Below are 26853 nucleotides of genomic sequence, written 5' to 3' on the forward strand. Positions count from 1 at the left end.
CTATTTATTTGTATGATACAGCTGTAAATAAGTATTTGAACACCTGTCTATCAGCTAGAATTCTGACTCTCAAAGACCTGTTAGTCTGCCTTCAAAATGTCCACCTCCACTCCATTTATTATCCTAAATTAGATGCACCTGTTTGAGGTCGTTAGCTGCATAAAGACACCTGTCCACCCCATACAATCAGCAAGAATCCAACTACTAACATGGCCAAGACCAAAGAGCTGTCCAAAGACACTAGAGACAAAATTGTACACCTCCACAAGGCTGGAAAGGGCTACGGGGAAATTGCCAAGCAGCTTGGTGAAAAAAGGTCCACTGTTGGAGCAATCATTAGAAAATGGAAGAAGCTAAACATGACTGTCAATCTCCCTCGGACTGGGGCTCCATGCAAGATCTCACCTCGTGGGGTCTCAATGATCCTAAGAAAGGTGAGAAATCAGCCCAGAACTACACGGGAGGAGCTGGCCAATGACCTGAAAAGAGCTGGGACCACCGTTTCCAAGGTTACTGTTGGTAATACACTAAGACGTCATGGTTTGAAATCACGCAAGGCACAGAAGGTTCCCCTGCTTAAACCAGCACATGCCAAGGCCCGTCTTCAGTTTGCCAATGACCATTTGGATGATCCAGAGGAGTCATGGGAGAAAGTCATGTGGTCAGATGAGACCAAAATAGAACTTTTTGGCCACTAACCGTGTTTGGAGGAAGAAGAATGATGAGTACCATCCCAAGAACACCATCCCTACTGTGAAGCATGGGGGTGGTAGCATCGTGCTTTGGGGGTGTTTTTCTGCACGTGGGACAGGGCGACTGCACTGTATTAAAGAGAGGATGACCGGGGCCATGTATTGCGAGATTTTGGGGAACAACCTCCTTCCCTCAGTTAGGGCATTGAAGATGGGTCGAGGCCGGGTCTTCCAACATGACAATGACCCGAAGCACACAGCCAGGATAACCAAGGAGTGGCTCTGTAAGGAGCATATCAAGGTTCTGGCGTGGCCTAGCCAGTCTCCAGACCTAAACCCAATAGAGAATCTTTGTAGGGAACTCAAACTCCGTGTTTCTCAGCGACGGCCCAGAAACCTGACTGATCTAGAGAAGATCTGTGTGGAGGAGTGGGCCAAAATCCCTCCTGCAGTGTGTGCAAACCTGGTGAAAAACTACAGGAAATGTTTGACCTCTGTAATTGCAAACAAAGGCTACTGTGCCAAATATTAACATTGATTTTCTCAGGTGTTCAAATACTTACTTGCAGCTGTATCATACAAATAAATAGTTAAAAAATCATACATTGTGATTTCTGGATTATTATTATTTTTTTTTTTAGATTATGTCTCTCACAGTGGACATGCACCTACGATGACAATTTCAGACCCCTCCATGATTTCTAAGTGGGAGAACTTGCTAAATAGGTGTGTGTGTGTGTGTGTGTGTGTGTGTGTGTGTGTGTGTGTGTGTGCGTGCGTGCGTGCGTGCGTGCGTGTGTGTGTGTGTGTGTGTGTGTGTGTGTGTGCGTGTGCGTGCATTTAGCAGCCAGAACACATCTAGTTAAATCTTTTTTACTGTAAACTAGTTACTAGGCTTTTCCAAATTAAAATATCAGATACATGATTTTATCAGGTGTACCCCTGCAAGCATTTAGCCCATGGCACCATCCAAAATATAGCAAATATGAAAAAAGAGGTTATTAGCTTTAATGTTATAGGGAAATTGAACTACTTATCACAAATAATCTGTACGACGGCAATTAAGAGTGAAAATGTTGATAATACACATTAATGACTGATGATAAATGGAGACACAAATTCATATTACATGTGCATTACATGTAGTCTCTCATATTCTGTTTTAACATTATAACTGGTGCACCGTCTGTGAATGGTGATGTTTTTGGCATCACTTTTCATGATGTATCAAATTTTCATCTACAAAAAGGATAGGTCACATTTTTCCTGATGATTCTCAATGATCAAACATTAGAAAAATCAGTAGTACATAAAATAACTTTGTTACATTAAACAAGTTCCTTGCAGGAATTTTCAAAAACGTTGATTCAACTAATGTGTCTGTACCGTTGAGGGTTCATGCTTACCTGAGCCTGATCTTTGTATGACTGCAGCTCAGATACCAACTTCTCCAGCTCCTGGGTTTTGTCCTTGGAGGAGGAGAGCTCCTGATTAAACTTGTCAACCTGACTCCGTAGCAGCGCAAGTTCCTTCACATGAAGCTCCGAGGCCTGAATGAATGATTTCTCTTGCGAGGCCTTCAGCTCCTCAACCAGGGTCTCACCCTGTTTAACAGTCTTCTCCTAGAAAACAAGAAAAGAGATCAACTTTTGAAGCAGCCGGTGACTAAAGGGCACACTTAAGTGAAACAAGTGGAAGACTTTCCAATGTCTAGTAAACCAAGCATTACAGACAAACACTTTTTGTGACTGCCCTACAATACTAACCAAGTTAGCAATCTTCTCCTGAAGGCTACTTATTTGAGACTGATGTGCATCTCTGGTCTCTTTCAGCTCCTGCTCTTTGCGGGACTGTTCCTGCTGGAGTTGTTCCTTGGAGTGTGCCACCTTCTCCTTCTCCTCTTCTAGTTGACTCTGTAGCTCCTCAAGCCTCCTGAGTGATGTTTAAACATAAGCAGTTCGGTGACAGGTTAGATAACGGGAATATAAATTGACTTCAGCACGGAATAAAACAAAAGCAAACTATTTGCATGTAGATTCTAACATGTCATGTGGAAATCTGATTTTGACAATATTGGTATAATCTGTTTTAAGCGGTGTAATGAATTAAAATAGGAGCAGGAAATAATAAAGTGCAGTACCTTTCTTTCTGTATGAGTTCCTCATTCATTTTGGTCAGCTGTACTGAACTATCACCAGATGCCTTCATAATGTCTGAAATATCATTTTCCAGCTTGCCTTTGTCTTTTGAAAACTGCTCAAGCTTTTCATCTGCAGCCTTCAGCTTCCTCTCCAGCCCTGAGTAAAGATGAGAAAGGTTTTTTTGATAGGTTTAAAGGTTATTATTCAACCAAAAAGGAAAATATAGCAATACAGCTGTATACAGCTGTTGTAAGAACGTACTTCTTACAAAACATTTAACATAAAAGAATGCGGTTCTTTAGTTCTCACCGGCAAGTTGAGTTCTTAGAGACTCTGATTCTGTGGTCAGTGTTGTGCACTCCTCTTCTCTCTTATTGAGCTTCTCAAGTGTTTCTGCAAAAGAAAAATGTTACTTTTTAGATCCTAGAATGCTTTGTAGACTGAAAAAGGCCATTTACTAGCAGATGATGAAAAAGATGGGAGGAAAAACATTTGACAATTGCTTATATTATTTACCTTGCATAGTTTTTGCAGATTTTGTCTGCTCCTCTGTGCTTTCAGCCAGCTTTTGTTTCTGTGGAGAAAAATAGATTTGCATAAAAGTTTTGTATAAGATTTTCCGAGTGTTGTTTAGGATTGTCATGGTTTACACTGCATATCAATTCTATTTAGTCATGAGAGCAAAAGATACATCAGAGAAGCAAATATATTTACTCATAACAACATCTGTTTTTGTGTATTTCAGCTGGTAAGCAACAAGAAATTGCAGTAGAGAAATGCCAAAGACATGATTCAGGTAGTTTAGAAACAATAACACAATTACATAGTTTGTTCATCAAAGGGCACTGAACATGAAGAAAAAAACCAAGAAAAAAAAACAACTGATTTCAATCATAAAAAGAGGTACTGTATCCACATCCAAATTTAAGCCATAAGCCTCACCAGGCTTCCAAGCTCTTTTTCCAGGATGTCCTTCTCTTGCTGTACAGTGGTCAGACTCTGTTGTAAAGAGAGGACTTCCTGCTGCTGGCTCTCCAACTGGGAGCTCAACTCACTAACCTATAGTACATGTCAAGTAAAAAATACAGTGGACAAAAGAACAAAAGCAAACAGCAAATAAACACAAAACTAAATCATTGTATGACAATGCCATACTAAGCTAAGAAATCAGAACACCACTTCATGAAAACACACTGAAAATGGAATATTAAAATGGATGGTAAATAAGAACCCACCTTGGCCCCCTGGTTGTTTCCTTGGCTCTGAATGACCTCTAATTGACTCTTCAAGGTCACAAGCTCTTCGTTACTTTGTGCTACTTGGCTGCGCAGAGCGACAATTTCTGCCATCTGCTCTTTGGTTTTTCCATCCTTGTCTTGGGCCATTTGTGCCAACATTGCTTCTTTCTCCTCAAGCTCGTTTACCCTAAGTTCAGCAGCATGAAGCTTTCCAAGAACATCCTCCATCTCTACAAGGTGCTGCTCCTCTGCTTTTTCAACATTGGACCGTAGTGCCTCCTCCAGTCGCTCCTTGTCTTCAGCCAAAGCCAACAGCTGTGCCTTCAGTGCCTGCATCTCCTGAGTCCAAACTGTGGCGTCAGCTTCATGTTTGGCTGCAGCCTCCTGTAGAGCCAACTTGTGCTCTAACTTGAGCCTCTCGAGTGCACTTTTGGTTTCTATAAGTTCTTCTGTCTGGGCACCTGCGCCTTTGCTGAAGGACACCTTCAGCTCCTCCATGGCCTGCTGGTTAGAGGCATTGGCAGACTCCAACTTGGAACGCCAAAGTTCAATAATTTCAGCATTCTCCTTCTCAGCCTGGCTTAAACGCATCTGCATCTGCTCATTGTCACCAGAGAGCCTTACAGATGTAGCCTGAAGCTGGGCAACTGCCTCAGTGTGGGTCTTTTCTTGAGCTTCTAGCTTCTCCCTGTATTTTGCCAGCTCGTCTTGCTGCTTAGTTTCTTGGGAAGCTAACTGATCCCTAAGAGTGTTTATCTCCTCCAGAAGGGGTGACAGAGTAGAGTTTGAGTCCTCAGAGCCCTGCTGTGTCCCAAGACGCAGCTGGAGGTCAGCTACCTCTCTTGTTCGCAGTGAAAGGTCTCTCTCAAGCTCCATAATTCGGGATCTTTCCGACACAGTAGCAACCTTTAAAAGCAGAAATCTTATATTCAAAAATGTGTTCCAATCTGACATACTGAACCACTGTGTGCTAACAGATGCGTGTTACGGACTTACTGTTACTGAACAAATAAAAAAAATAATAGGTAAACTGCAATAATATAAAACAAAGCCCTTGGTAATAGTAAAACTCAATGTTTTGTGACATAGAAACTGCTCAATTTGCTTGCTTAATGGAGGAGGGCATAAAAAACATTGATCCCCAAAACAAGGTGTTATACTGACCTCATGTGGCTATAAAGGTATGGCCCAAATAATGGAAATGAACACTGAAAGCATGTATGGAGCCTATAGCAGAGTAGACATTTTCCACCATCTATTAAACTAAAACTCACTGAATTAATGCTGTTATTCATGTCATTATTTAGGAGAGGTATGAACTAAGAAAAACTCTCAGGTAGCATTGACGTGTTATTATTTTTATGTAAATCTGACTATATTCCAAATCTATATTTTACTATAATATTCTCAAACATGCATCTCTTTTTGCTGCTTCAACTTAAAATTCAATAACTTGGTTAACACAGGTGAAGCAATTCATCAACATCACAAAAAAAAAACATTTTCTTGATAAAATAATTGTCAACAGATATAGAAACTATAGCCCTCATCCTCACTACACAATATTCCTGTAGAACTACCCTAGGGCAACACAAGGATGCATAGTCTGGGAGGTGGAGCGGATTTTAGACTAGCAAAACGTAGGGACACCAAATAAGCAGGACACATGAATGTTGGGAAGGACTGGGGAAGTAGAACATAGGATAACTGAGAAAATGATTAGCTGGGACAGGAAGAAGTTTGTCTGTCTGGTTAAGCAGTGATACTAGTAAAGCAAGAGTGAGTTCAGGTTGGGTAAACTTTTTGGAAAATAGTAAATGTAAGAGCTGTCACTCAAGACAAGCTGAAAGATGCATGTGGTTATTTTTTGACAGTTATACCAGAAAGTTATACTTTTCAACATAAAGGAAATTTGAGTGGATCAATTTAAATGTGAGGAAAGTTAATATTTCAAAAATCTGTAGCTAATGGTACAAATTAGGATGCTGAATTTGCAAATCTAACTTTACGTAGGATCGACTGATTTGAGCATTTAAATAAACCTAATATATGTAATAGTTTATTATTTGATTTAGTTGGTGTGTTGTAAAGACATGAGTACTATTTTTCTCATGTGAAGCACCAAAGAAAACTGCATTTGTGGGGTTCATTCACCACCAGCCAATACAAAGCAAAGCTCCAGTTACAGCTCTCTGTAAACCTTGCAAATTTTGGCCACTTTCCCCGGCCCAGGCCCTCTTTTCCAACGAAGCACACTGCTGAGCAGAATTCATTACCCTAGTGTCTTCTAACTCTCTTTGGAGTTTCTCAGCTTTGGTCTTTTCAAATAGCAGGCTCTGTTCAAGCTCCTTAATGTGGGCATGCTCCAGTCTGGTCTGCGTCTGTTAGTAAACAAGGGGGAGAGGAAGAGAACACACCAGTGCCACCATCACATGCCAGCCCAACACAGACAGAGAGGGAGGGAGACAGGAGAGAGGATGGAGGGGTTTGGATAACAATAATGGTGATGCTGTGTGTATGTCTTTGTGTATGAGTATTTGGAGGACTGCGGGAAAGGGGATTGGGTGAAGGGGGGGGAGTGGTGGATGAGTGAAAATGGGAGGATACCCCATGCAGAACTTTCCAGCTGTGCCACCAACAGCTACACACAGGGATTTTTGTGAAAGATTGGTGGGAAACACAAGACAAGCAGCAAAAGACGGGGCCCATGAGTTATGGATGTGCAGGATGAGTACTTTGATGGAGGCAGTTTAGAAGTATCCATGCAAAATTGACACCTGGTGAACAAAGCACACTGATTGTTATGATACATAGAAATTTTGATAATGTGTGTCAAGCCAGCAAGTAAATTTAAGTAAACATGACTTCACCACATCATGGAGAGAAAGCAGTGATGGTCAATTCTTGACAGCTGTACTTCATTATGTAACATGAGATCAATGCATTATAACATACTGAAGATATCTAATGTTGTGTCATATGATTTAACAGGATTTTAATGTATTGTATTTTAGCTAAACCCACATTACATCTTGATTTTATAACGGTTTTTATATAACTCACAAAGCCTGTAGCTTTATCGATACCCACACTGCTTTCTCTCATTGGTTATAAGGCCATTGTCCACACTGTTTATAGTAAGTATTTATAAGAAATCACAAGTTATCAGACCACCATGTGCAGGATTTGTGACCAACTTAACAGAAATCAATCAGTAACACAGAAGCATATTGGGCTGAAGAACCAGAAAGGATTCTCATTTGATTGATTGTTAATTAAGTTAAAGTTTCCTTTTTAAAAGTTACGTCAGCGGCCTATCCCAGGTCACACAACATTAGGTCTTCCATGGATGCAACCTAACACAATGAACTGTCATAACTAATAGATATATCATATTCAAAGATAACGATTGAGGAAAGAAGGGTGTGATAATGAAACTTTGATAATTACATTTTAGGGCTCACCGTAAAAGTAATATAAGACACTGTTCATTGTGAGTGAAGTAGCTATAAACTATAATGTTTCCTGGCATAAATATATTTGTATAAAATTTACATTAAATTGAAATCTTATAGTGAGTGTAATTCCCCTTTTAGTTGTGGTGGGCAAACTAAATTCAGGTCTGTGACTGGGCAGTGGAATGACAAGGGAGCATCTCCAGTGGTTCCATGCTGAGCACTGGACCAACATGAAAGACGAGGGCAGGAAGGGAGAAGAAGCAGTAACATCACATCACTGAACAGGGAGGTACTGAGGGTTATAGCACATTGCACAACATTAGTACACCTTCAACAGCTTGAAGTCAACACAGCATTACTTTAGTTTGGTCTATTCTGAGAGTTTTTTGTTGGTGTATTTCAAGCTGCATGCAAGTTTTTCTTTAATATATCCACAGCTGTGAGTAAGTAAAAAAATGTTAGTATACACGATAAAAAGAAGATAAACGGGTATTCTAACCCTGTAGCCCTCATTTTAAACATCTATTTTGAGCTCGGATGCCTTCAGGGTAATTGACATGGTCCCCTGTGTAGCACTGTGGAATAAATAACAAATCCTTTGATCAGATATAAACACAGATACAACTGGGCCCCAATACTCTGCATTTCATAACTTGGGATTAGAACAGGACTCATATGAGAAAAATAAAACAAAACAATGAGTAATCAGAGCCTACTGTAATAAATTGCTATAAAATGTTATATGAAGGAAAAGGCAAAATGCAGGCCCTTTCTTAACAGTCACTTTTTAATTTAATAAAAACGTCGGATTTGCAGTCCCATTTAATATCACTGTACTGATAAATGTTTTGTTTTTCAAACACAAATTCAATAAAATGTTTTAGGTGCAATAGCGTGGATCTGTGTTATGCATTTACCTCCAGGTCTCCTTTGGTAATGCAAGCTTCCTCTACGCGGAACTGAAGGTCCTCCACCTTCCTATTCAACGGAAAAAAATAACCTTGATTGCATTTTAGTTGTTTCAACATAACTGGGGAGCTAAGGGTTTTTAACTATAATGATCAAGAGCAATGTTAATCCAACTCCTTCTCCTTAAGACTTTATAAGACTTTAATAGTATAGAGCATTGTGATCTTAGCTGCAATTCTGTCTCAATAATCTGACTCCATAAAACTAAAACCTGTGTGTCATACTTCTGTGAATTCTTACCTACGCTCCTCCTCCAGCTGATTCAGCAGCTCGACTTTGTCTTTGTCTGCAGCTTCTACCAAGGCACGTAACTGGTCCATCTTAGCCTCCATCTTCAACAGACATTGGACAAGAAAAATCAAAATAGGTGGAAAGGCAATTAAGAGAGACTCTAATTCTAATTTAGGATCAACAGGAGGTTGCAGAGTGTCATTATTAAACTACTGGGTGACCTGACCTGCTCCTGATCTTCCCTGAGCAGGCTCATTTCTCGCTCCATCTCTCCAACATGGCCAGTGGCCTTGGCGACCTCAGCTCTCTCCATGTCCCTCTCTGCCATCAGCTGCTCAATATGCTGCTGCTTCTCCTTCAGCGCCTCCTGCAAGGCCGTGGTGCCTGAAATCTTACGATTATACCGCGACGATGTCTCTGTTAGCTATGGAGAGGCAAAACACAAGCAAGGTCAGACTGATGAGTAAGCACAGCGTGAGTACAACTTTCTAACACTGTTGAAACTGTATGTGTCCATGTCTCACCAGTCCTGTGCGGCTGGGCTTGGCGCTGACAGAGGATGCCACAGAGCTCATGGTACTGATGGAGGAGGCACTAGGACTTCGCTTTAGCCCTGATGGTGTGGCAACTACTTTCCGAACTGTTGTTTTTGCTTTGGCTGGCGTGGTGGAAGGGAAGCCAATGCGTGTGACTTTGTGCACTGGAGCAAATAAGCCATACTTGGGTTGGCACTGAAAATATCTGGGGACAGATAATAGAAGTCATAGTATGCATGTAGTTAAGCACAACAACTTTTCATTAAGTTTTGTACAGATCCAACGGCTTTTGTACCTTGTGCCTGCTACTGCCCCGTCATTCTTCCCCAAGGGCTCATCCAATTCCACACCACACCACTCGCCTTTGGCAAAATCTGTTTCTCCAAGGAAACGTACCACTCCCGCCTTTGTACCACCAACCTGAGAAGGAAACACTCAACAATTCATCTCCTCAACAGATAACAGAGCCTAAAGAGTAATTAGCTTTGCCTGGTAATAAACCCTGAGTGAGATAATTCCATCAAAGCAACAGAAACAAATATGTACCGGCTTAGAAGAGAATGACAGCAGACTATCCACATGTAAAATTGAACAAGTTTTTTTCTACAGATGCACCAATAGATCAGCTGGTGACCAGAATCGGACGATTTTCATCTAAATCAATCATGACGAGGGTGGCCGGGGCTGAACAGAGTCACACGACACAATGTTTCACATCATGCACACAGCGGCACAGACACAGATTACTGTCACAGCCACACACACACACTAAAACATGTTGCCAGCGTGGAAGTTCTTCAGCATGAGTGAAGAAGACACAATGCTCGCAATGTGTGATACCTGCACGGCTAAAATAAGTTGTGTTTCCCACAGACTTTACTCAGGTGGACCGCCCAGGTATATTAATGGCTGCCACACTATGCTATGTTAACCCATTTTAGCACTTTGCAGAGAAACAGAGAGAGACGTTATGTTGTATTACGATGGAAGACGCGGACACAGAGAATATTTTACAAGCACAGACCAAGTAAAGCAACAGTGAACCTGTTGGTGCTGATGTCATTCACTACCATGGTCTCGATTGTTTCAATAGGCAACATAATTAACAACAAGCCTCCAACACGCGGCTCACCTGCTGCTGTGAAAACGGAATTGTGGATGAAAAAATCCCAAATGCGAGTTTTTTTGGGGGGCTTTATAAGAGTGAATCAATAGAGCAGACCGATACAGAGAGCGGTGTAGGTGTGTGTGTGTCTTAAGGGAAAGCAAGGTGAGCAGATTAAAGTTGTTTGTGAGTAAACACTAAAATGGTAGAATTAAAATGGCGAAATAAGAAATAACCTACTAAAACCATCACAGTTGTGAGAAACACTGAGTCGTGTTATACAGCAATTCTTTTTTCAGTTTGATTATAGTTGTAAAGAAAAGCTTTGTCCACTAGCCTAACCTGAAGCACTTTTTTATTTTGAGATGCTTGCGTTAGAGAAGGTCCTGAAAAGTGCAGCAGTTTTGTTTATTTAACAATGTTTTATTATGAACATACAACTGAATGGACCCCAGGAAGAATAGCCAGCGCTTATGCTGGTGCCAATGGAGATCCTACTAATAAAATAATCTTTTACATAATGTGCTATAAAAATCCTCCTGGCTGAAGAGGTTTGCGGGTGTGTGCACGTTTGTGGAGCCCGCTGCAAGAAGCATGCAGCAGGCTTGAGGAAGGAAGGTGCTTGTTAAGGTACAAGGTACAACAGGACAGTTAGTAGTGCACTCAACAGTGTTAATAACAGTCACTTTGCTGAAATATCCAGGATAATGTAACAAACTTTACCAATACGCGGTCACCCATCTTCAGTTCCCTCTCACCCTTCTTGACTGACCCAGTGTCTGAGAGGTTGGAGACAGATTCACTGTTTGTGCGTGCAAGGTTGGAAGATGGTGTAGCTGGCGTAGTTGATGTAGCTGCCATAGCTGATGTAGCTGGCATAGTGGAGGAGGCCTTCTTGGCTGCAGTGGTAGTTGAGGGTAATGTTGATTTTGTGCCGGGTGTATGCGAGGCTACGCTACTGACTGAAGGAGTGGGCGATGCAGCGCGAGAGGGCGGTGCCGTCTGGGTTCCATTAGCCTCCCCTTCTGTACGAGACAACTTGGATGGGCGGGTAAATATTCCTCGCAGGGCTTCACACTGGAAGTAGCGCACCCCTGCCACTGACCCGTCATTCTTCCCAATTGGCTCATCTAGAACAATCCCTGCCCACTGTCCTGGGGCAAACTGTGCCTCTCCCAAAAACTGTATGTAGCCTGGCTTATTCCCATTCACCCATACTCGCTCCCCAATCTGGAAGCTCTCCCCAGCACTCTCGACATCTCCTTCACTGGCATTTGCAGCTGATTTGTTGGCCGCAGCAACTTTAGCTCCCACTGAAACATAAGGAGAAAGAGAACAGAGGTTTTTAAAAATCCATTGAGTAGTTCACTGTCAGAAAGACAAATGTTAGATTATACTATGCAGGTGTCACTGTTTAAATTTGTCCACTTACTATCTTAAAAATGTAGTCCAAACCAATATTTTAACACTTGACAATTGTCAGGATCTTCAAACAAAATTCTACAATGGCAATAATATTGCTGTAGCAAGAGAAATTTAGGCTAAACGTTGGCTTTAACTTTTTAACTTTTCATACAAACCATTACTTTTCTTTCTGTCATATTTGCTAAAACTGTCACTATATTCTGAGAGTAGTACATGAGACAGATGTCAGCCCTCCTCCTTGCACATGCTCACACTGCACGAGCAGTGATTGACGCGGTGTAAGAGACTCCTCCTGGCTCTGACTGGTTGTTTTGACCTGGGAGCAAATGTCATTAGGAGCAATAGAAGGAACCTGATTTTTTCACAGATTATCAGTCTCATGTACTTTTGTCATGATATAGTGACAGTTTCAGCAAATATATGAAAAAGTTATTCATAAAAGAATTTCCTACGGCAGGTTTAACGTCATTCCCAATGCACTGCACAAAATAGCCACTTCCCTTACATATGAGACTGTGAGCTACCCGCAACCTAAGCTAACCAATACAAAAAACCATTAAGCCTCAAAGAGTTTCCCGCAACCTAAGCTAACCAATACAAAAAATTAAGCCTCAAAGAGTTTCCCTAGCATTCTTTGAGGAGAATTAGCTAGCACATCTCAAAACTGAAACTCGAAACAGCACCACAAGTATCAACCAAATGACCCCTGGCTATGGAATATTCAAGGGTAAACATAGCACCGCCAAATGTTCAAGTTGAACATGTCACAAGTTTAAGTAGCTACACATGGGACGATTCTTACCTGTGGTGGGGTTGGTCTTGGGGGCTGCTGTGCCAGATGGCTTAGCTATCTTGCTGGGCACTTTGATCCCACTGGGTTTGGCTGTGCTCATGTTTGCTCCTGTGATCTGTCAGACCCACAAGGCTTGTGTCCGTCAGTGGGTAAAGACTGACCCCAGACCATCAAAACAACTGGTTGCAGCTCTGAGATGGCGAAGTTGTTCTCTTCGCCCCAAAATCAATTAAACAAAAAGAAAAACCAGGAAAGGGGAGGAGGGAGAAAAAGTGCCGCTTACAGAAATTACCCTGTTTGGAGAGAGAGAGAAAGGAAAAAAGAAACATTATTTCATTTAGGTTTACTCAGTTATATTTTACTAAACTCACTCAAAAGTACCATGGCTGGTTAATTAACAAGGAATGTAATTATTAAATCAAGTAAATCATTAATAATTTAAGTAAATCTACTATCCACTGACTTTTCCTGCCTCTGATACTGCTGTGAGTGGCATTAACAGCAATAACTTCATTTATAGCAAGTACAGATGTGCTTTTAAGTCATGCTCATGCTGTTAATGGAGGCATTTTGTTTCTGTTGTGACAACAAGCTCCTCAGCACACACCACGTCACAGTTATACCTAAAAATACCCTGTCAAAGGCCTGCTGACATGCAGTCCACATTGACCTTGACCAAGATACAAACAGTCTCTCACTCGATCTATCATTCTGGCATATAAAATCGGGGCAAGTCTGGTTGGCAGCTTTTCTTTAAAATAGGATTACTGTAGAAACAAGACCACCACCAGCAGCAGATTATCCTGTTTATCAGATTACTCCACCACAGAGACCGATTGGCTGAATGTACTATTTAAACACGGTCCCCCTATTATAAGCAGTTTGACACGATGACTGAGTGTGGCATCGCGATAGCAAGAACAAAACTACTGATAAACTACTGACAAGCTTTGATTCTCAGGCCAATCTACTGTCCAATGTATAGCATCTCTGCCTATTTCAGTAGAGGGCACTACACCAACTTGATCCGATATGATTTTGTTGTCAGATTCTTGTGCTGTTCATCTGCTGGATAGATTTAGAGCACAGCATTTGTGTAAATTCTGTACTTGCTTTAGCACCTTATGGGTGAGAACAGGGATGTTGCTTTTTTGGACTAACAAATGTGAGTGACTATAATTGTTAACTGAATCATTTTCTGTTACACACACGGCATGCCATTCCATCAAAGCTGTGCTTTTGCTCCTCCTGACCTTTACCACAGACCATCTAAGTACAGGCTTGGATAAAATAAAACAGTGTCATTATTTTCTGTCATTAGCACAATCATTGATTGCCAATGCTTGCAGGATCCCGGAGCAAAATAGGGCTGCAACTAACAATTTTTTTCATTATCGACTAATCTGCCGACTATTTCACGATTATATCAATTCATCATTTAGTCTATAAAATGTCAAGTACTGTGAAAAATGCTCAACCCACTTATCTCAAGCCAAAAGTTTCATCTTCAAATTGCTTCTTTTGTCGAACTAACAGTCAAAAAACCCAAAGACTCTTCATTTACTATCATAAATGACAAAGAATAGCAGCAAAAACTTACATTTGTTGTCAGGAGATGAAACCAGCAATTTTTCACATTTTGCTTAAAAAATGACTGAAACGATTACTCGATTATCAAAACAGTTTTCTTTTGATCGAATAATTGATTAATCAACTAGTCATTGCAGCTGTAGGGCAAAGTAATAAAAAAATATTTTGAATGTTCTAAGAGTTTGCTTCATTGGATTTTTTATTTAACCTTTATTTAACCAAGAGAAAGCCCATTGAGATATAATCTCTTTTTCAAGAGAGACCTGGCCAAGAAAGGCATTTAAAAGTTTCACTGACACACATATGACAGTACAATACATAAAACATATCGTCCAGTCTATGGGAAACATCTACACTCCTCCTTAAGGACATCTGCAAGCGGTACCAGCACCCCTAACTGGAGAATATTTCGTAAGGTGCACAATATAAAAAGGCGTTTTTTCCTAACTTGGACACAACCGTGGGGATTTTTAAAAGCAGAAGCCTGCTAGACCGCAAAATCCTTTTAACTTCTTTTTCAGTGAAAGAAACCTATAAAATATCAAATCAACTAACCCAGTGCCTTCTCATTTCTCCTATAGAGTCAAGCTGTTTTGAGTCCGTTTAGTAAGCCAAGATGCTTGACTTCACACACTGTCATATTAACATACCTTTCATTCCTGAAAGGGCCTAAGAGCTACAGGATGTAGGTTCAGCAAAACAAAGAAGACACCCTGCCACATGACCTCCTAGATATTTCTCAGCAGAGAATAAAGGGTGGCCATCAGAAAGCAGCGACCTAGTACAAATGCAGTGTTCCAGTTTTCTCCCACTGTGCCTTTGAATGATACTGATTAGTGCCCTCAAGTCAAGATGCCAGAGGAAGAAAGCATCTCAATGGCTGAAGGAAGCATGGAGGTCACTACAACATCATATTTGTGACCCTTTAAATCTTTAGTAAATCAGTTTGCACAAAAAACAACAATTTTATCAATGTCTAGTATGACCGATGCATGAACCTGTGGAATATAAGCATTTCTAAAAATCAAATGCATTATGATGTCTTAGTAGAACACCCCGAGGCTTTACTACAACTGTCTTGTGAGCATTAACAGGGGATGTTTCAGTTTTGATTGGTGAGCCGAAGCAGTCAGTTGAAAATTATCCACTTAGTCTGGAGAATTTCCCACTGCAGTAACGTTAATCTTTTGCCACTGACTCTCACTCTAATCTGTAGCTAGGAATAAAGCCAAATACCAATGTTTCACAAAAGTTTAAAGCGAATTAATATACAGATGTAATAAAAAGTAAAATTCTTAAATGAATTGAACTCATTCAGTACTAGGCTACAACCAAATCCAATTTAGCCTGGTTTCATATTTTTCTGATCTAAATAACCAAACAGAAGAAGGGAGATGGCAGCCTGTAAAACAGAACTGATCTACTCTTACTTCTCAAAATGACAGCATAGACATAATCAGCTTCCGTGTTGGTAATGACAGACGTTTACATACTCAGTGTCTGTCCAAGCAATGGATGCAATGAATCAAAAGCATGCAAACTTCATACAGAATAAAACTAAATCAATCTGCAGATGGAATATCTTCATAACACTGCTACATAGTTAACTAGATGACTGTCCAGGGTACAGTACTTACACACTACATGCTTTAATTGAACACATTATGCTGAGTACAGGAGTGCAAAACCACTTATGATGCAGACGTTAGCTGAATCAGCTTGCATGTTTTCTAATAATAGTCGAAACTCTCCATCCAGTTCAGCCTCACCAAGTATTTATTAACTGAGGGTGTCATTGGTTACAAAAGCCAGTGGGCTTTCATTCCACATTTGTTTTCCAGTAGGCTAATATTAGCCATCAAGAAAACTGAACCAAATACAAAACAGGTTTCCTTGGAATGTTTTTCAGCTAAGTCCAGCTGTGAGTGATTGATCTACAGACCAATTGAGAGGGATTCCTCAGGAGCCTGAGGTATCCCTCTCAATTTCTGCTTCACACAGGAAGCAAGCAGGAAATTGTTATGAGATTCATAAGCCTGATGAATTAAACTCACCACTACTTTACACACAAAAAAACAAACAAAACAGAAGTGTGTATTCACTAAAGCCACCCATACTCCTACACTCTTATTCTTGTCATCACAAGGCCAAAGCAAGCTCTGGTTCTTCCTTTTTGAGGAAACATCTGCTGGGATGATTATGCAGACCCCCGCTAGCCCCGACATAGGAAGATGTAGAAAAGTACTCACAGGACATAAGCACAGAATAAGAATCAGAAGCATCCTGCTTCCTCAGTGTCTGTGATTCACCTGTTTTCAAGTTAACAACACTCATTTGTCTACAGGCAGACATTAAACCTACCTTACAGCCAGTATATATCAGTACCGCCCTGTCCTACACAGATTCTGGCACTTAAAATTGTGCCCTGACATAACTGAAACCTGAAATAATAGAATATATGGTGGGGTAGTCAAGGTTTCCACTGTGGTCCCAATGTAAAATCCAGACTTTTCAGTAATAGAGCCTTGTCAACTAGAGCAACGAGGTTGTTAGTATTACATAGTTGGTGTAAAATCATATATAACCATTTCCACTCCAGATTGATGAAATCAACAAATATGACGCATGTATGAAAAAAGTATAAAAAAATATATTTAGCTGACCTCACAAATGTAAGTCATTCTCTCACACATCTTGAGCTTAAATTCCTATTGAGAAGTTCAAAGACTAGTAGAAATAGAAGTTTCAAGAGGTATTGCCTTTGCAAAATCCTGCAACCCATCAAGGCTTTAGTCATGTCAGTCCAAACAAGTTAAACTGCCTTTTGTCTGAAACAGAAAGGCTTCATCATAAATGCCTAAGTCACACCTTTAAGCTGCAAAATTGTCTAAAGACACCACTATGGCACAGCTGCTTCACTGATGTCAGAATGAGAAATACTTTACTCATCCCTGAGGGGAAAGTCTTTTCAACAGTTGCTCACTTTGCCTCTCAAGATATAAAGGAATAGAAATATTAATAGAAGGTAAGTAGAAAATATAGCAAAATACAAATCTAAAAGTCCAATTCTAAGACCTTAATATAAGTGTAGATATGTAGAGTATTAACTGTAAGTGTCATCATAAATAGTAGTGGAGAATTAAATACTGATATTAATAATGAGTACTGGTAGAGATTATGCGGAATGGATACAATCCTTAAAAACTATATTGGGGACAGAGTAACCAGGGTATTAAAGCAGAGAATATTGCACACTGATAATTAAGAACAGAGAAAAGTGCACGTTAGAATAAAAACAGATAATACTGCACATATGTCAGGTACTGGCTTGTCCTTGTGCAGTTTAACAAGTTATCCTAAGGTCTGGTAAACGAACTGGTCTGTTAACGTACCTCGCCTTGTCACCTCTATTAGCTAACGGATTGAGAGTTAGAGCTGTCGATGAGGTGGCACATCTGGTGAGAGAGACGCTTGTAAAAGATTACCATGCAGGCTAACTTACCTTACTAGCTAATTCTACGTATCCCATTTATGATTAGTGAAACCGATAAAGTACATTCACATGTTCAAACATCTGAATAAGCACAACTTAGCGACTGAAGCAAATTCCAGAAGTCCAAAAGTCTCCGCAATGTCACCGAAGCTCCAGTAGGGCACACTGCTGCTACAAGTTGACAGTCAGCATAACACATTGTTACAGATTAGATCACCTGCGAAGATAGTTTGCCGTATAATGTTGCTGTAATAAGCAGTCCGTTGACTGTACCGTACCACCCTAGTTTAAATGAATCCCCGTCACAAGAATAGACGTGATTATTTGTCAGTAACGTCAGCAGTGAGGCCCGAGCAATACGGCGAACCGGCGGTCTGGACCAAGAGAATGGCTGGTTAGCTAGCTAGCTAAACTAACACCTCAAGTGTAACGTCTAACACTAACCTGAACAACTTTCATCTCGCGTTAAGTTTCCTGGTTTTTTTAGCAGCAAAAAGGACAAGCAAGTTTACGGAAATACACGAGCTCGGGCGTGGGCGACCTAATACTGACCTGATATGTTTCTGTACAGCCTACGTCTTCTGAGGAAACAAAAATTACACAGCTAGCGAGTAGAGAACCACGACGACTGCTGCTGCTGGGATCACACACGGGTAGGCACAGCCCAGCGTGCGCGAGCGCTGTCTGTCCAACGGCCGAGAGGAACGTCAACGGTAGGTGCTGACCAAAGATGATATGTTCAGTAAGATGAGACGCTGCCTCACTACAGACAGCAAAACAATTGACAGACAAAACAAACTTTACTGCTACAATTACGAAATCAAAGGGCTCATGGTTTGCTGGCAAGGTACAGGTTTGTACTATTATTCCCTAATTTAATAGAAAAATTTAAACTTTCATATATTCTACAGTCATTACATATAAAGTGAAATATTTCAAGCGTTTTTTGTTTAAATATTGATGATTACGGCTTGCAGTTCATGGAAATAAAAATAACAGTATCTCAAAATATTAGAATAAAGAATGTAGAATACAGAAATGTTGACCTGAGAAGAGCCTTTAATCTCTGTCTGGTTCAGGACACACAACCACAATCATAGAGAAGACTTCTGACTTGACAGATGACTCTGTTCAGAGTGCTGGTTCAAAGCATATTCATGGAAAGTTGACTGGAAGGTTAAACTGTGGTAGGAAAAGGTGCACAGGCGACAGGGTTGACCGCAGCCTTGAGAGGATTGTCAAGCAAAGCCGATTTAAGAATTGGTGGGGGGTTCACAAGGAGTGGACTGAGGCTGAGGCCAGTGCATCAAGAGACACCATGCACACACAAATCAAGGTCCAAGAGTCTGGAGGATGAGTGGAGAGGGACAGAATCCAAGTTGCTTTAAGTTCAGTGTGAAGATTCCAGAGTCAGGGATGATTTGGGGTGCCATGTCATCTACTGGTGTTGGTCCACTGTGGTTTCTCCAGTCCAGAGTCCGTGCTGGTCTACCAGGACATTTTAGAGCACTTCATGTTTCCATCTGCCGACAAGCTTTACGGAGATGATGATTTCCTTTTCCATAAATTCTTTATTCTAATATTTTGAGATATTAGATATTTGATTTTTCTTCAAGACTGAAACAAAAAAAGCATTGAAATATTTCACTTTGTGTGTATTGAATCAAGAATATATGAAAGTTTTTTTTAAAAAAGGGTAAAAAAAAACTTTTTCATGATATTCTAATTTTTTGAGATGCACCTGTACTGTATGTACTAATAATTTGGAATATGGATAGTCATAAGAAAAACAACTGATATAATATTAATCATATTGGGAAATTCTCTTAACTTTAAAGTGGTATGCAATGTTTTTGATCCAAATATTATCAGTTACTTCTGTAAAATTATTAGAAATACAAATGTTCATGCTCCAAAAATAATATTAATTAATTTTCTGCCAAAAGGAAACCCACCAGGCAACCACTTGATTAAAAGCCAAACCATGACTGACTGACAGAGGTGCGTAGCTAGCAACTATATAATGATTCTTTAAAATTGTGTTAAATCTGTATTTGAACATTTTATGATGCCTTTTTGATCACTTTGAAGGGGTGAATGGACTTTATTTCAGGTGTGATATGAATCTATTTGATGAATGGTATAATAAAGAAATAAAGTGGACCAGGCTTTCTAATGTCATCTGAAAAAAAATTAAAATTGTTGTAGTGCACAGTTTCAATTATATGCAATTTCATTTGCAATGTGCATCAAAATGAGCAGGTGAGCTGGTTACAGTAACAGAAGATCAATGTGTTCACTAAAGATAACTTACAATCAACTGTATACTGGTAGCTCACATATTTGGCCATCTCTGCTGTCAACATGCAGCAAAATAAAATTAAACCCACACCTAGCCTTGGCTGCTAGACAAAACAACACAGTGAAGCAAATACAAGCATGTTTACTTACTGATTTTAGAGCAATTCAAGTGGGACAAAAATAAAAAAAGCCATGAAAACACCATGCTATTAAAAATGAATACAGGTCAAGAAATTACCATTTTACAAATTTTACAATAAAATAAACAAGTAACACTACAAAAAAAAAAAAAAAAAAACACCTACCAAATAAACTGACAATTGGTCAAAACCTACTAACTGTTGCAGCATCCCTTAATGCCCCTCCCTCACTGTACGTTTACAGATCCACTGTATTTACAACACAGACATTCACCTTGGTACAAAATAATAAACAGCTAAAAACATGCTTCATAGGATGGTCATGAAAATGAAAATATATGTTTTTCCTTAAAAAATATCTATGTATCTTTGTGTTCCAAATCAAGATAGTACAAATTTATTTTTTCTTCGCCAGGTTTCGAGGGGAACTTTTAAGCAAGTCTCTGATCCTAAGGTATGTCCCTGTGGCTTCAGCAACTTCAGTGAATTCTGGTGTATCTTCAAATGGAACAATGCCGGCTGCAAAGTTGCTCCTATGAGGAACAGCTATTACCTTCTCGCCATGCTTAGGAGAAGTAGTATCTCCAGGCCCCCCATTAGAGATCAGTGGATCAGGACTCCGAGGGCTGTCGTCCTGGACTGTGACTGGGCCAGGACTCCGAGGGCTGTCGTCCTGGACTGTGACTGGGCCAGGACTCCGAGGGCTGTCGTCCTGGACTTTGACTGGGCCAGGACTCCGAGGCCTGTCGTCCTGGACTTTGACTGGGCCAGGACTCCGAGGCCTGTCGTCCTGGACTTTGACTGGGCCAGGACTCCGAGGGCTGTCGTCCTGGACTGTGACTGGGCCAGGACTCCGAGGGCTGTCGTCCTGGACTGTGACTGGGCCAGGACTCCGAGGGCTGTCGTCCTGGACTTTGACTGGGCCAGGACTCCGAGGCCTGTCGTCCTGGACTTTGACTGGGCCAGGACTCCGAGGCCTGTCGTCCTGGACTTTGACTGGGCCAGGACTCCGAGGGCTGTCGTCCTGGACTGTGACTGGGCCAGGACTCCGAGGGCTGTCGTCCTGGACTGTGACTGGGCCAGGACTCCGAGGGCTGTCGTCCTGGACTTTGACTGGGCCAGGACTCCGAGGCCTGTCGTCCTGGACTTTGACTGGGCCAGGACTCCGAGGCCTGTCGTCCTGGACTTTGACTGGGCCAGGACTCCGAGGGCTGTCGTCCTGGACTGTGACTGGGCCAGGACTCCGAGGGCTGTCGTCCTGGACTTTGACTGGGCCAGGACTCCGAGGCCTGTCGTCCTGGACTTTGACTGGGCCAGGACTCCGAGGGCTGTCGTCCTGGACTGTGACTGGGCCAGGACTCCGAGGGCTGTCGTCCTGGACTGTGACTGGGCCAGGACTCCGAGGGCTGTCGTCCTGGACTTTGACTGGGCCAGGACTCCGAGGGCTGTCGTCCTGGACTTTGACTGGGCCAGGACTCCGAGGGCTGTCGTCCTGGACTTTGACTGGGCCAGGGCTCTGAGAGGAAACACCTGGTTCCCCTTGATTTTCACTGCCGCTAGGGCAAGTTTCTGCAGGTCTCGTTGTGTCCATCACTTCTTCAACCTCTTCAGGTTCTGTGTCGACAAGCACAGGAATAGACACACTTGGTGAACTGGGTACAGGTGTTCCCACTGCAGGTGTCTCACAGTCGCTATTAGTGGCAGTGTCAGCATTTTCTAGAGCTGCCCAAATCAGCCTCTGCTGCTCCTCCAGTTCCTCCAGTGTCAGCTCATCCTCTGTTCCTTCCACAGTCTCATCAACTATTTCCCAGTTACACACTCGCAGAGCTGGAGAGCCGTTGGTGGGTGTGGGAGGTGGTGTACCTTTAGGGAGAGGTGGGGGAGTAGGTGTAGCAGGAGGAGTGCCATGGGGTAAAGGAGGAGGTGAACTGAAGCAAGGAGATCCAGGGGGCAGGGGAGGTTGAAACTGGAAGTCACCTGGGCCATAAGTATAATAAGGTGTACCTGGGTCTGAGAGAAGATGAATAAAGTCACCCAAAGATTATAAAGTTGACACTTTGACCAAACAAAGACGCAGCTGATTCAAGTATTACTGTGTTCAAGAAAACTACAGACTACTGTTGCAGTAAAAAAAAACAACATAAAATGTCTTAGTAAGATTTGTGGGCTACCACGTGCTGCAACAAGAGCTTTAATGTTCCTTGGGGTTGATTCTTTGTGTCTCTGTAAGTCTACTGGAGGGATGGAACACTATTTTTCCTCATCTTGATACAAAATCAGTCAACTGGGCCTGCTCAACTTTTTTGTACCCTCCACAGAGCGCGATTGGATGTTAACCTGCTTTCCTATGTACCATGCATTGCAACTCTGGATTTGTTACATTTCTCCTCTCATTTTCTTTAATTTGTGATCCATCTGTAACTTTGTGTTCTTGACAAGGACATTTATGACACATAATGATGTGCCTGCTGGAAAAAAAAAAAAGCGACTAAGATGAACAGTTACCTGATTCAATATCCATATCCGAGCTCCTATTCGAGTTCCGATCAGGACTGGGCCTTGTCTTCTTCCTTAGCTGTGGAGAAGAGTCAGATTCATGCCGTCTCTTGTTGCAGGTGGTGCCAGGCTGTTGACAAGGAGGAATGACATGTGGAATAAAAATATTTAAGGGCTCTGCCAAAAATGCACACACATCACATATCATCTCTCTTTACTGGTGCCAGTAAACTGATATAGCATAAAAATCCAGAGGCTGGAATAACAGAGGACTTAGATAGGCTATCAAAAATGGGATTATGAATAATGGGCGTGTACTGCATGTGAACAGCATGGACTGTTGTCTAGAGCATCATGCACACTGACCTGCATTTTCTCTCTTCTATCCTTCATGTGATTAGATTATACAACAGGTGTGTCACAATGACTTTGATTTTTTTGTATTCCTAATGTTTTCTACTGGTTTGTTTTCTATATAATTTTGTTTGTGCATTTACATTTTATTGCTCTTTAAGAATTGTATTTATAATCTGTCCTGGTAATTATATTCTCTGTCTTCTGATTTGAGTTAGATGATAATGATGCAAAGCCTGAAATGTCATGATTATATAACTGAATAACCTTGAGCAGTGAGGATGTGTTAAGCAAAGTGGTGTTTGAATGGTGTGGACTTCTTTTCGTTATTTGGTCATGATATGAAAACCTAATACATCTACCTTTACTCATATTCAAGTGTCACTAAGATGGAGAAGAGCAGAATTAATGATAGAAAGGGACAGAAATAGCTGCAGTATCTACCATGGGTTTATAATGATCCTTCAACAACTGTTATGTAACATTATAATCACTCAATAGCTCTCTGTGTCTTTCATTTTAAGCCAGAGTGGTATCATAGAGCATAAGTATGGATCCAAGAAATAACACCCAACATGTTTGCATAAGTATTCACACATAATATCCAGAAAGCCTGGTTAAAGTGGAGCAGGACTGTCAGATAGGAAGTTATTACAGGAAGCAGATGTTTTGAGAGGAAAAAAACCAAGCCACTTGAGTGACTTACCATAGGGAAGTTGTTGGACAAGTAGGCTGCATAGTTTGGCTTCATGTGGCTGCTTTGCATTGGAATAGATCCATACTGCAAAAACTCCTTGAGGTCAGAAAGCAAAGAAAAAGTGTGAGAGGAGCAACTGTGGTAACAACGTCCTGCCACAAAAAAGCACTGAAACTTCTAACTAGCTGCCATGATGCTGACTCCTTGCACAGACACAATATTTCATACACACATAAAGCTCAAAGTGACTCCATACTACAGTATTTGCACAAATGAAATGTTGTGTAAGACACAATTATATAATTCAAATTTAAGTTTTAACACAAATACAAAAATGCTGATGAAATCACATCAAAGAGTACTGCATTGATTTCCAGTTTTCCTTTGTCTGAAGTCATAAATTAAAACAAAATATTAATATAACTGAAATTTAAATAACTCAGATACCTGGACTACCATAACTTCGCAATATATTTAAGCACAACATTTGAAAAGATCATATCATTAAAGGATCATGGGCCTTACATCTTTCATTGTGTGTGGTGAAGCTACATTGAAGCCTGGGAAGTCTACCAGTTTGGAAACGTCATAAGAGATGTGTGAATTTGTGTTATCTGTTGTGTTGCCGTCATTTGAAACTAGAAAACAGAAGGGAGAAAGAAAAAAAAAATGCAGATTCAGCTCAACCTCTGTACATTTCAAAAACATTGGTATGCTTTCCAGTAGTTTGCGCAAAGAAAAAAACAACAACAGAACCACACAGGTATCAATTTCATTTAAAAACATACCATTTCCATCATACAGTGTTAAGCCAGAGTTTTCCATCTCTGCCTCTTTGAGCCAACCTGGTGGGTAGCCTAGCTGCCTCATGCGATAAATCAGGGGAGGGAGGGTGTTGCCATCAATTCCCAGTGCTGACAACAACTCCTCGCTGTTTAAAAAGCACACACAGTGTAAAATATTAAATGATCAATATTTAATTTTACTTGCTACAACAGATATTGCATGTGATAAAATGGTGTTTGTGTCTGTCATGTACAAAATAACAATCCTGCCTCATGACTCCAGGCTTGTATTTAGCAAACCGCTCTTCCACTTCATCAGCATGGTATCGCTGGTTACTCTGCATGGACTGGTTGTTGTTCTGATTAAACTCCTTTCTTCTCTCATTAATTGCGGCCATGTCTTTAGGCTAGAGAGGTGATAATGTATAAATGTAGTATATCAAGTTATGACTTTTCGTATGTTCAACTTGGGTTCATACCATCATAATGCTTACTTGTTCTTACCTTAGGACAGTCTCTCAGCTGATGACTGCTCGCACCGCAGTTGAAACACATAGATTTGGGTCTATAATGAACAGATCAGTGACTGGACCATCATAAAGTTATATGCCACACAGCAAAGACATAAAGCAAGTCATAAACAGAAGATGGAAACTAAAAAATGCTTCATTAATAACCCCAGACATACCTTTTGTCTTTCATTTCTATTTCTTGTCCATCAGTGCCAATGACCTGGTTGAAAACCTGGTGATAGCTTTACAACAATTGAGGAAATGTTATCCTGTTTCCCAAATCAAAATCATTAGCTTTTCTAATTAAACACCTTGAAAGTGTGCTGGATATTTAATAAATATATAATAAAAAAATAATAATAATAATAAACTGCACATTTAAAATTAAAGACATCTATCCTTGAAAATGAAAATTCTTATCCCATGGCAAAATGGTTCTCTACGTGTGCAACACATGTTCAAAACAAATGACCTGACAGACTAGACTGTAGATTTCTGATGACATGTCACATTTATCCATCTTAAAGATACGTTGGAACGTCCCAACCATCGGTCAGCTGGGGGTTTTCATTCACCAGAGGCTGTCCAAGTTTATCAACACTGAAAGTAGTGAAATATAAGACACTACCAACCACCTATGACAGAAACATAAGAAACAAACAAAAACATCTCATTTTGTTTTTAATGTGGCAAGAAATGTGTGCAATATGCAAACCACTGAAATTAACAGTAAATACTCACTTTAAATGCTTCTGTCGTTGTTCTTACACCAGTAGAAGTTGACTTCTGAGGATCTTCATCCATAGCAAACGCTGAATTCTTCATACAAGGTAGAACAAGTTTTTTTTTTAAAGTAAAGTCACAACTGTATCGATAATAAACAAAATACAATATAATGTGTAAATACCTGAGGTTTCATGACAAAGATGGATTTTTTCTTTTCATTGCTTGCTTTCTGGTGCTTCCAAATCAAATTGCAGATGCTATCTTCAATTTCTTGACGACACTGCCTAAAGGGGGGATGTTTATTACTGTTTTTGTAATTATATTATTTATAGACAAACACACCCACACACACACACACACACACACTTTCAACATGATTTTTTAAATAATGTAGCAGTGAGGTGCACACACAGCAAGTAAATATAAACAAATATAATTAATATGCTGTTATTTCATTTTATGAGGCACTATGTAAAAACTAAAACAAGTGTTGGGGGGGGGAGAGTACCAGTAACAACTAAACTAAAAATATTTTTAAGATTACAACCTCAATGTCAGGGGTGATAAAAATGTACTGTGCAAACCACACGTGAGTGAATAAACCCATTTAATTGATGAGAAACGATTGCTTACTTTGAAATAAAATTATTCGCATAAAGGATTTGAAGAACTGGCCCGTCAATGTTGACATCTTCAATTGAGATGCCGCTGTAAAGACAGAGGGAAATTAGTGTTGGTTACTTGATGATCAGTTTCGTTTCTAGTGCGCATTGACGTTGCCTTATTACCTTGGTCGTGTCAGGATGTTTTGCTTTCTTCTCAAACCTTTATGTGACTACAAGTTAAGGAATTAGACAGAAAGCCTACACACATGAAATAAAATAAAAACATTTTCAGGTTGTTTTTCTGTTTTGGTTACAGAGACGTGGAGGAGCTAACCGTGCTAGCAGACGTGAGCTAGTGCTAGCACACACTGAACACAAGGATATTCTCCTCAGTGAGTCTCTGAATGTAGTCATCACACTCCTCCAGCCTGCTCCGAAGCTGGCTCGTCTCTTCCTTGTCTTCCTCATCATCTGTGAAGCGAATGTGCGTCGGGACCGGCGGCGCGGAGTCATCAAGCTGCTGAAAGAGCTCATTATCCCCGAAATCAAGCTCGGCCATCTTTCCC

The 26853-nt window shown here is 40.7% G+C and overlaps 2 protein-coding genes across 9 annotated transcripts in view; both read right to left on the bottom strand.

Annotated features, from left to right (window-relative positions):
* The window catches only part of clip1a (CAP-GLY domain containing linker protein 1a), a 28407-nt gene extending 10037 nt beyond the window's left edge, over positions 1-18370 (bottom strand). For 2 of the 5 annotated variants that reach the window (XM_046034483.1, XM_046034482.1), the window contains exons 1-16: positions 18224-18370; positions 12598-12881; positions 11094-11683; positions 9561-9685; positions 9254-9470; positions 8956-9153; positions 8739-8830; positions 8447-8507; positions 6348-6452; positions 4069-4977; positions 3776-3892; positions 3350-3407; positions 3143-3226; positions 2833-2989; positions 2459-2624; positions 2099-2314 (exon numbers count right to left, since the gene is read on the bottom strand). In XM_046034483.1, the coding sequence (XP_045890439.1) occupies positions 2099-2314; positions 2459-2624; positions 2833-2989; positions 3143-3226; positions 3350-3407; positions 3776-3892; positions 4069-4977; positions 6348-6452; positions 8447-8507; positions 8739-8830; positions 8956-9153; positions 9254-9470; positions 9561-9685; positions 11094-11683; positions 12598-12688 (3186 nt within the window). In that variant the 5' untranslated portion in view covers positions 12689-12881; positions 18224-18370. The remainder of the gene's footprint in view (positions 1-2098; positions 2315-2458; positions 2625-2832; positions 2990-3142; positions 3227-3349; positions 3408-3775; positions 3893-4068; positions 4978-6347; positions 6453-8446; positions 8508-8738; positions 8831-8955; positions 9154-9253; positions 9471-9560; positions 9686-11093; positions 11684-12597; positions 12882-18223) is intronic. The other 3 variants (XM_046034484.1, XM_046034486.1, XM_046034485.1) reach the window with 3 other exon arrangements.
* Positions 18371-20098: 1728 nt separating this feature from the next.
* Positions 20099-26853, bottom strand: part of zcchc8 (zinc finger, CCHC domain containing 8) — a 7708-nt gene continuing 953 nt past the window's right edge. The window contains exons 2-16 of one of the 4 annotated variants that reach the window (XM_046034491.1): positions 26672-26853; positions 26471-26513; positions 26316-26390; positions 25864-25966; positions 25698-25775; positions 25488-25591; positions 25133-25198; positions 24949-25009; positions 24715-24851; positions 24448-24590; positions 24185-24297; positions 23669-23755; positions 22618-22738; positions 21605-22122; positions 20099-21565 (exon numbers count right to left, since the gene is read on the bottom strand). The exon at positions 26672-26853 is cut by the window's right edge and continues 1 nt beyond it. In XM_046034491.1, coding sequence (XP_045890447.1) covers positions 20510-21565; positions 21605-22122; positions 22618-22738; positions 23669-23755; positions 24185-24297; positions 24448-24590; positions 24715-24851; positions 24949-25009; positions 25133-25198; positions 25488-25591; positions 25698-25775; positions 25864-25966; positions 26316-26390; positions 26471-26513; positions 26672-26853 — 2887 coding nt within the window. In that variant the 3' untranslated portion in view covers positions 20099-20509. Of the gene's footprint in view, positions 22123-22617; positions 22739-23668; positions 23756-24184; positions 24298-24447; positions 24591-24714; positions 24852-24948; positions 25010-25132; positions 25199-25487; positions 25592-25697; positions 25776-25863; positions 25967-26315; positions 26391-26470; positions 26514-26671 lie in introns of all 4 variants that reach the window. The other 3 variants (XM_046034487.1, XM_046034490.1, XM_046034488.1) reach the window with 3 other exon arrangements.

The sequence above is a fragment of the Micropterus dolomieu genome, linkage group LG21 (assembly GCF_021292245.1).
Source record: "Micropterus dolomieu isolate WLL.071019.BEF.003 ecotype Adirondacks linkage group LG21, ASM2129224v1, whole genome shotgun sequence".
NCBI classification, from domain to species: Eukaryota; Metazoa; Chordata; class Actinopteri; order Centrarchiformes; family Centrarchidae; genus Micropterus; species Micropterus dolomieu.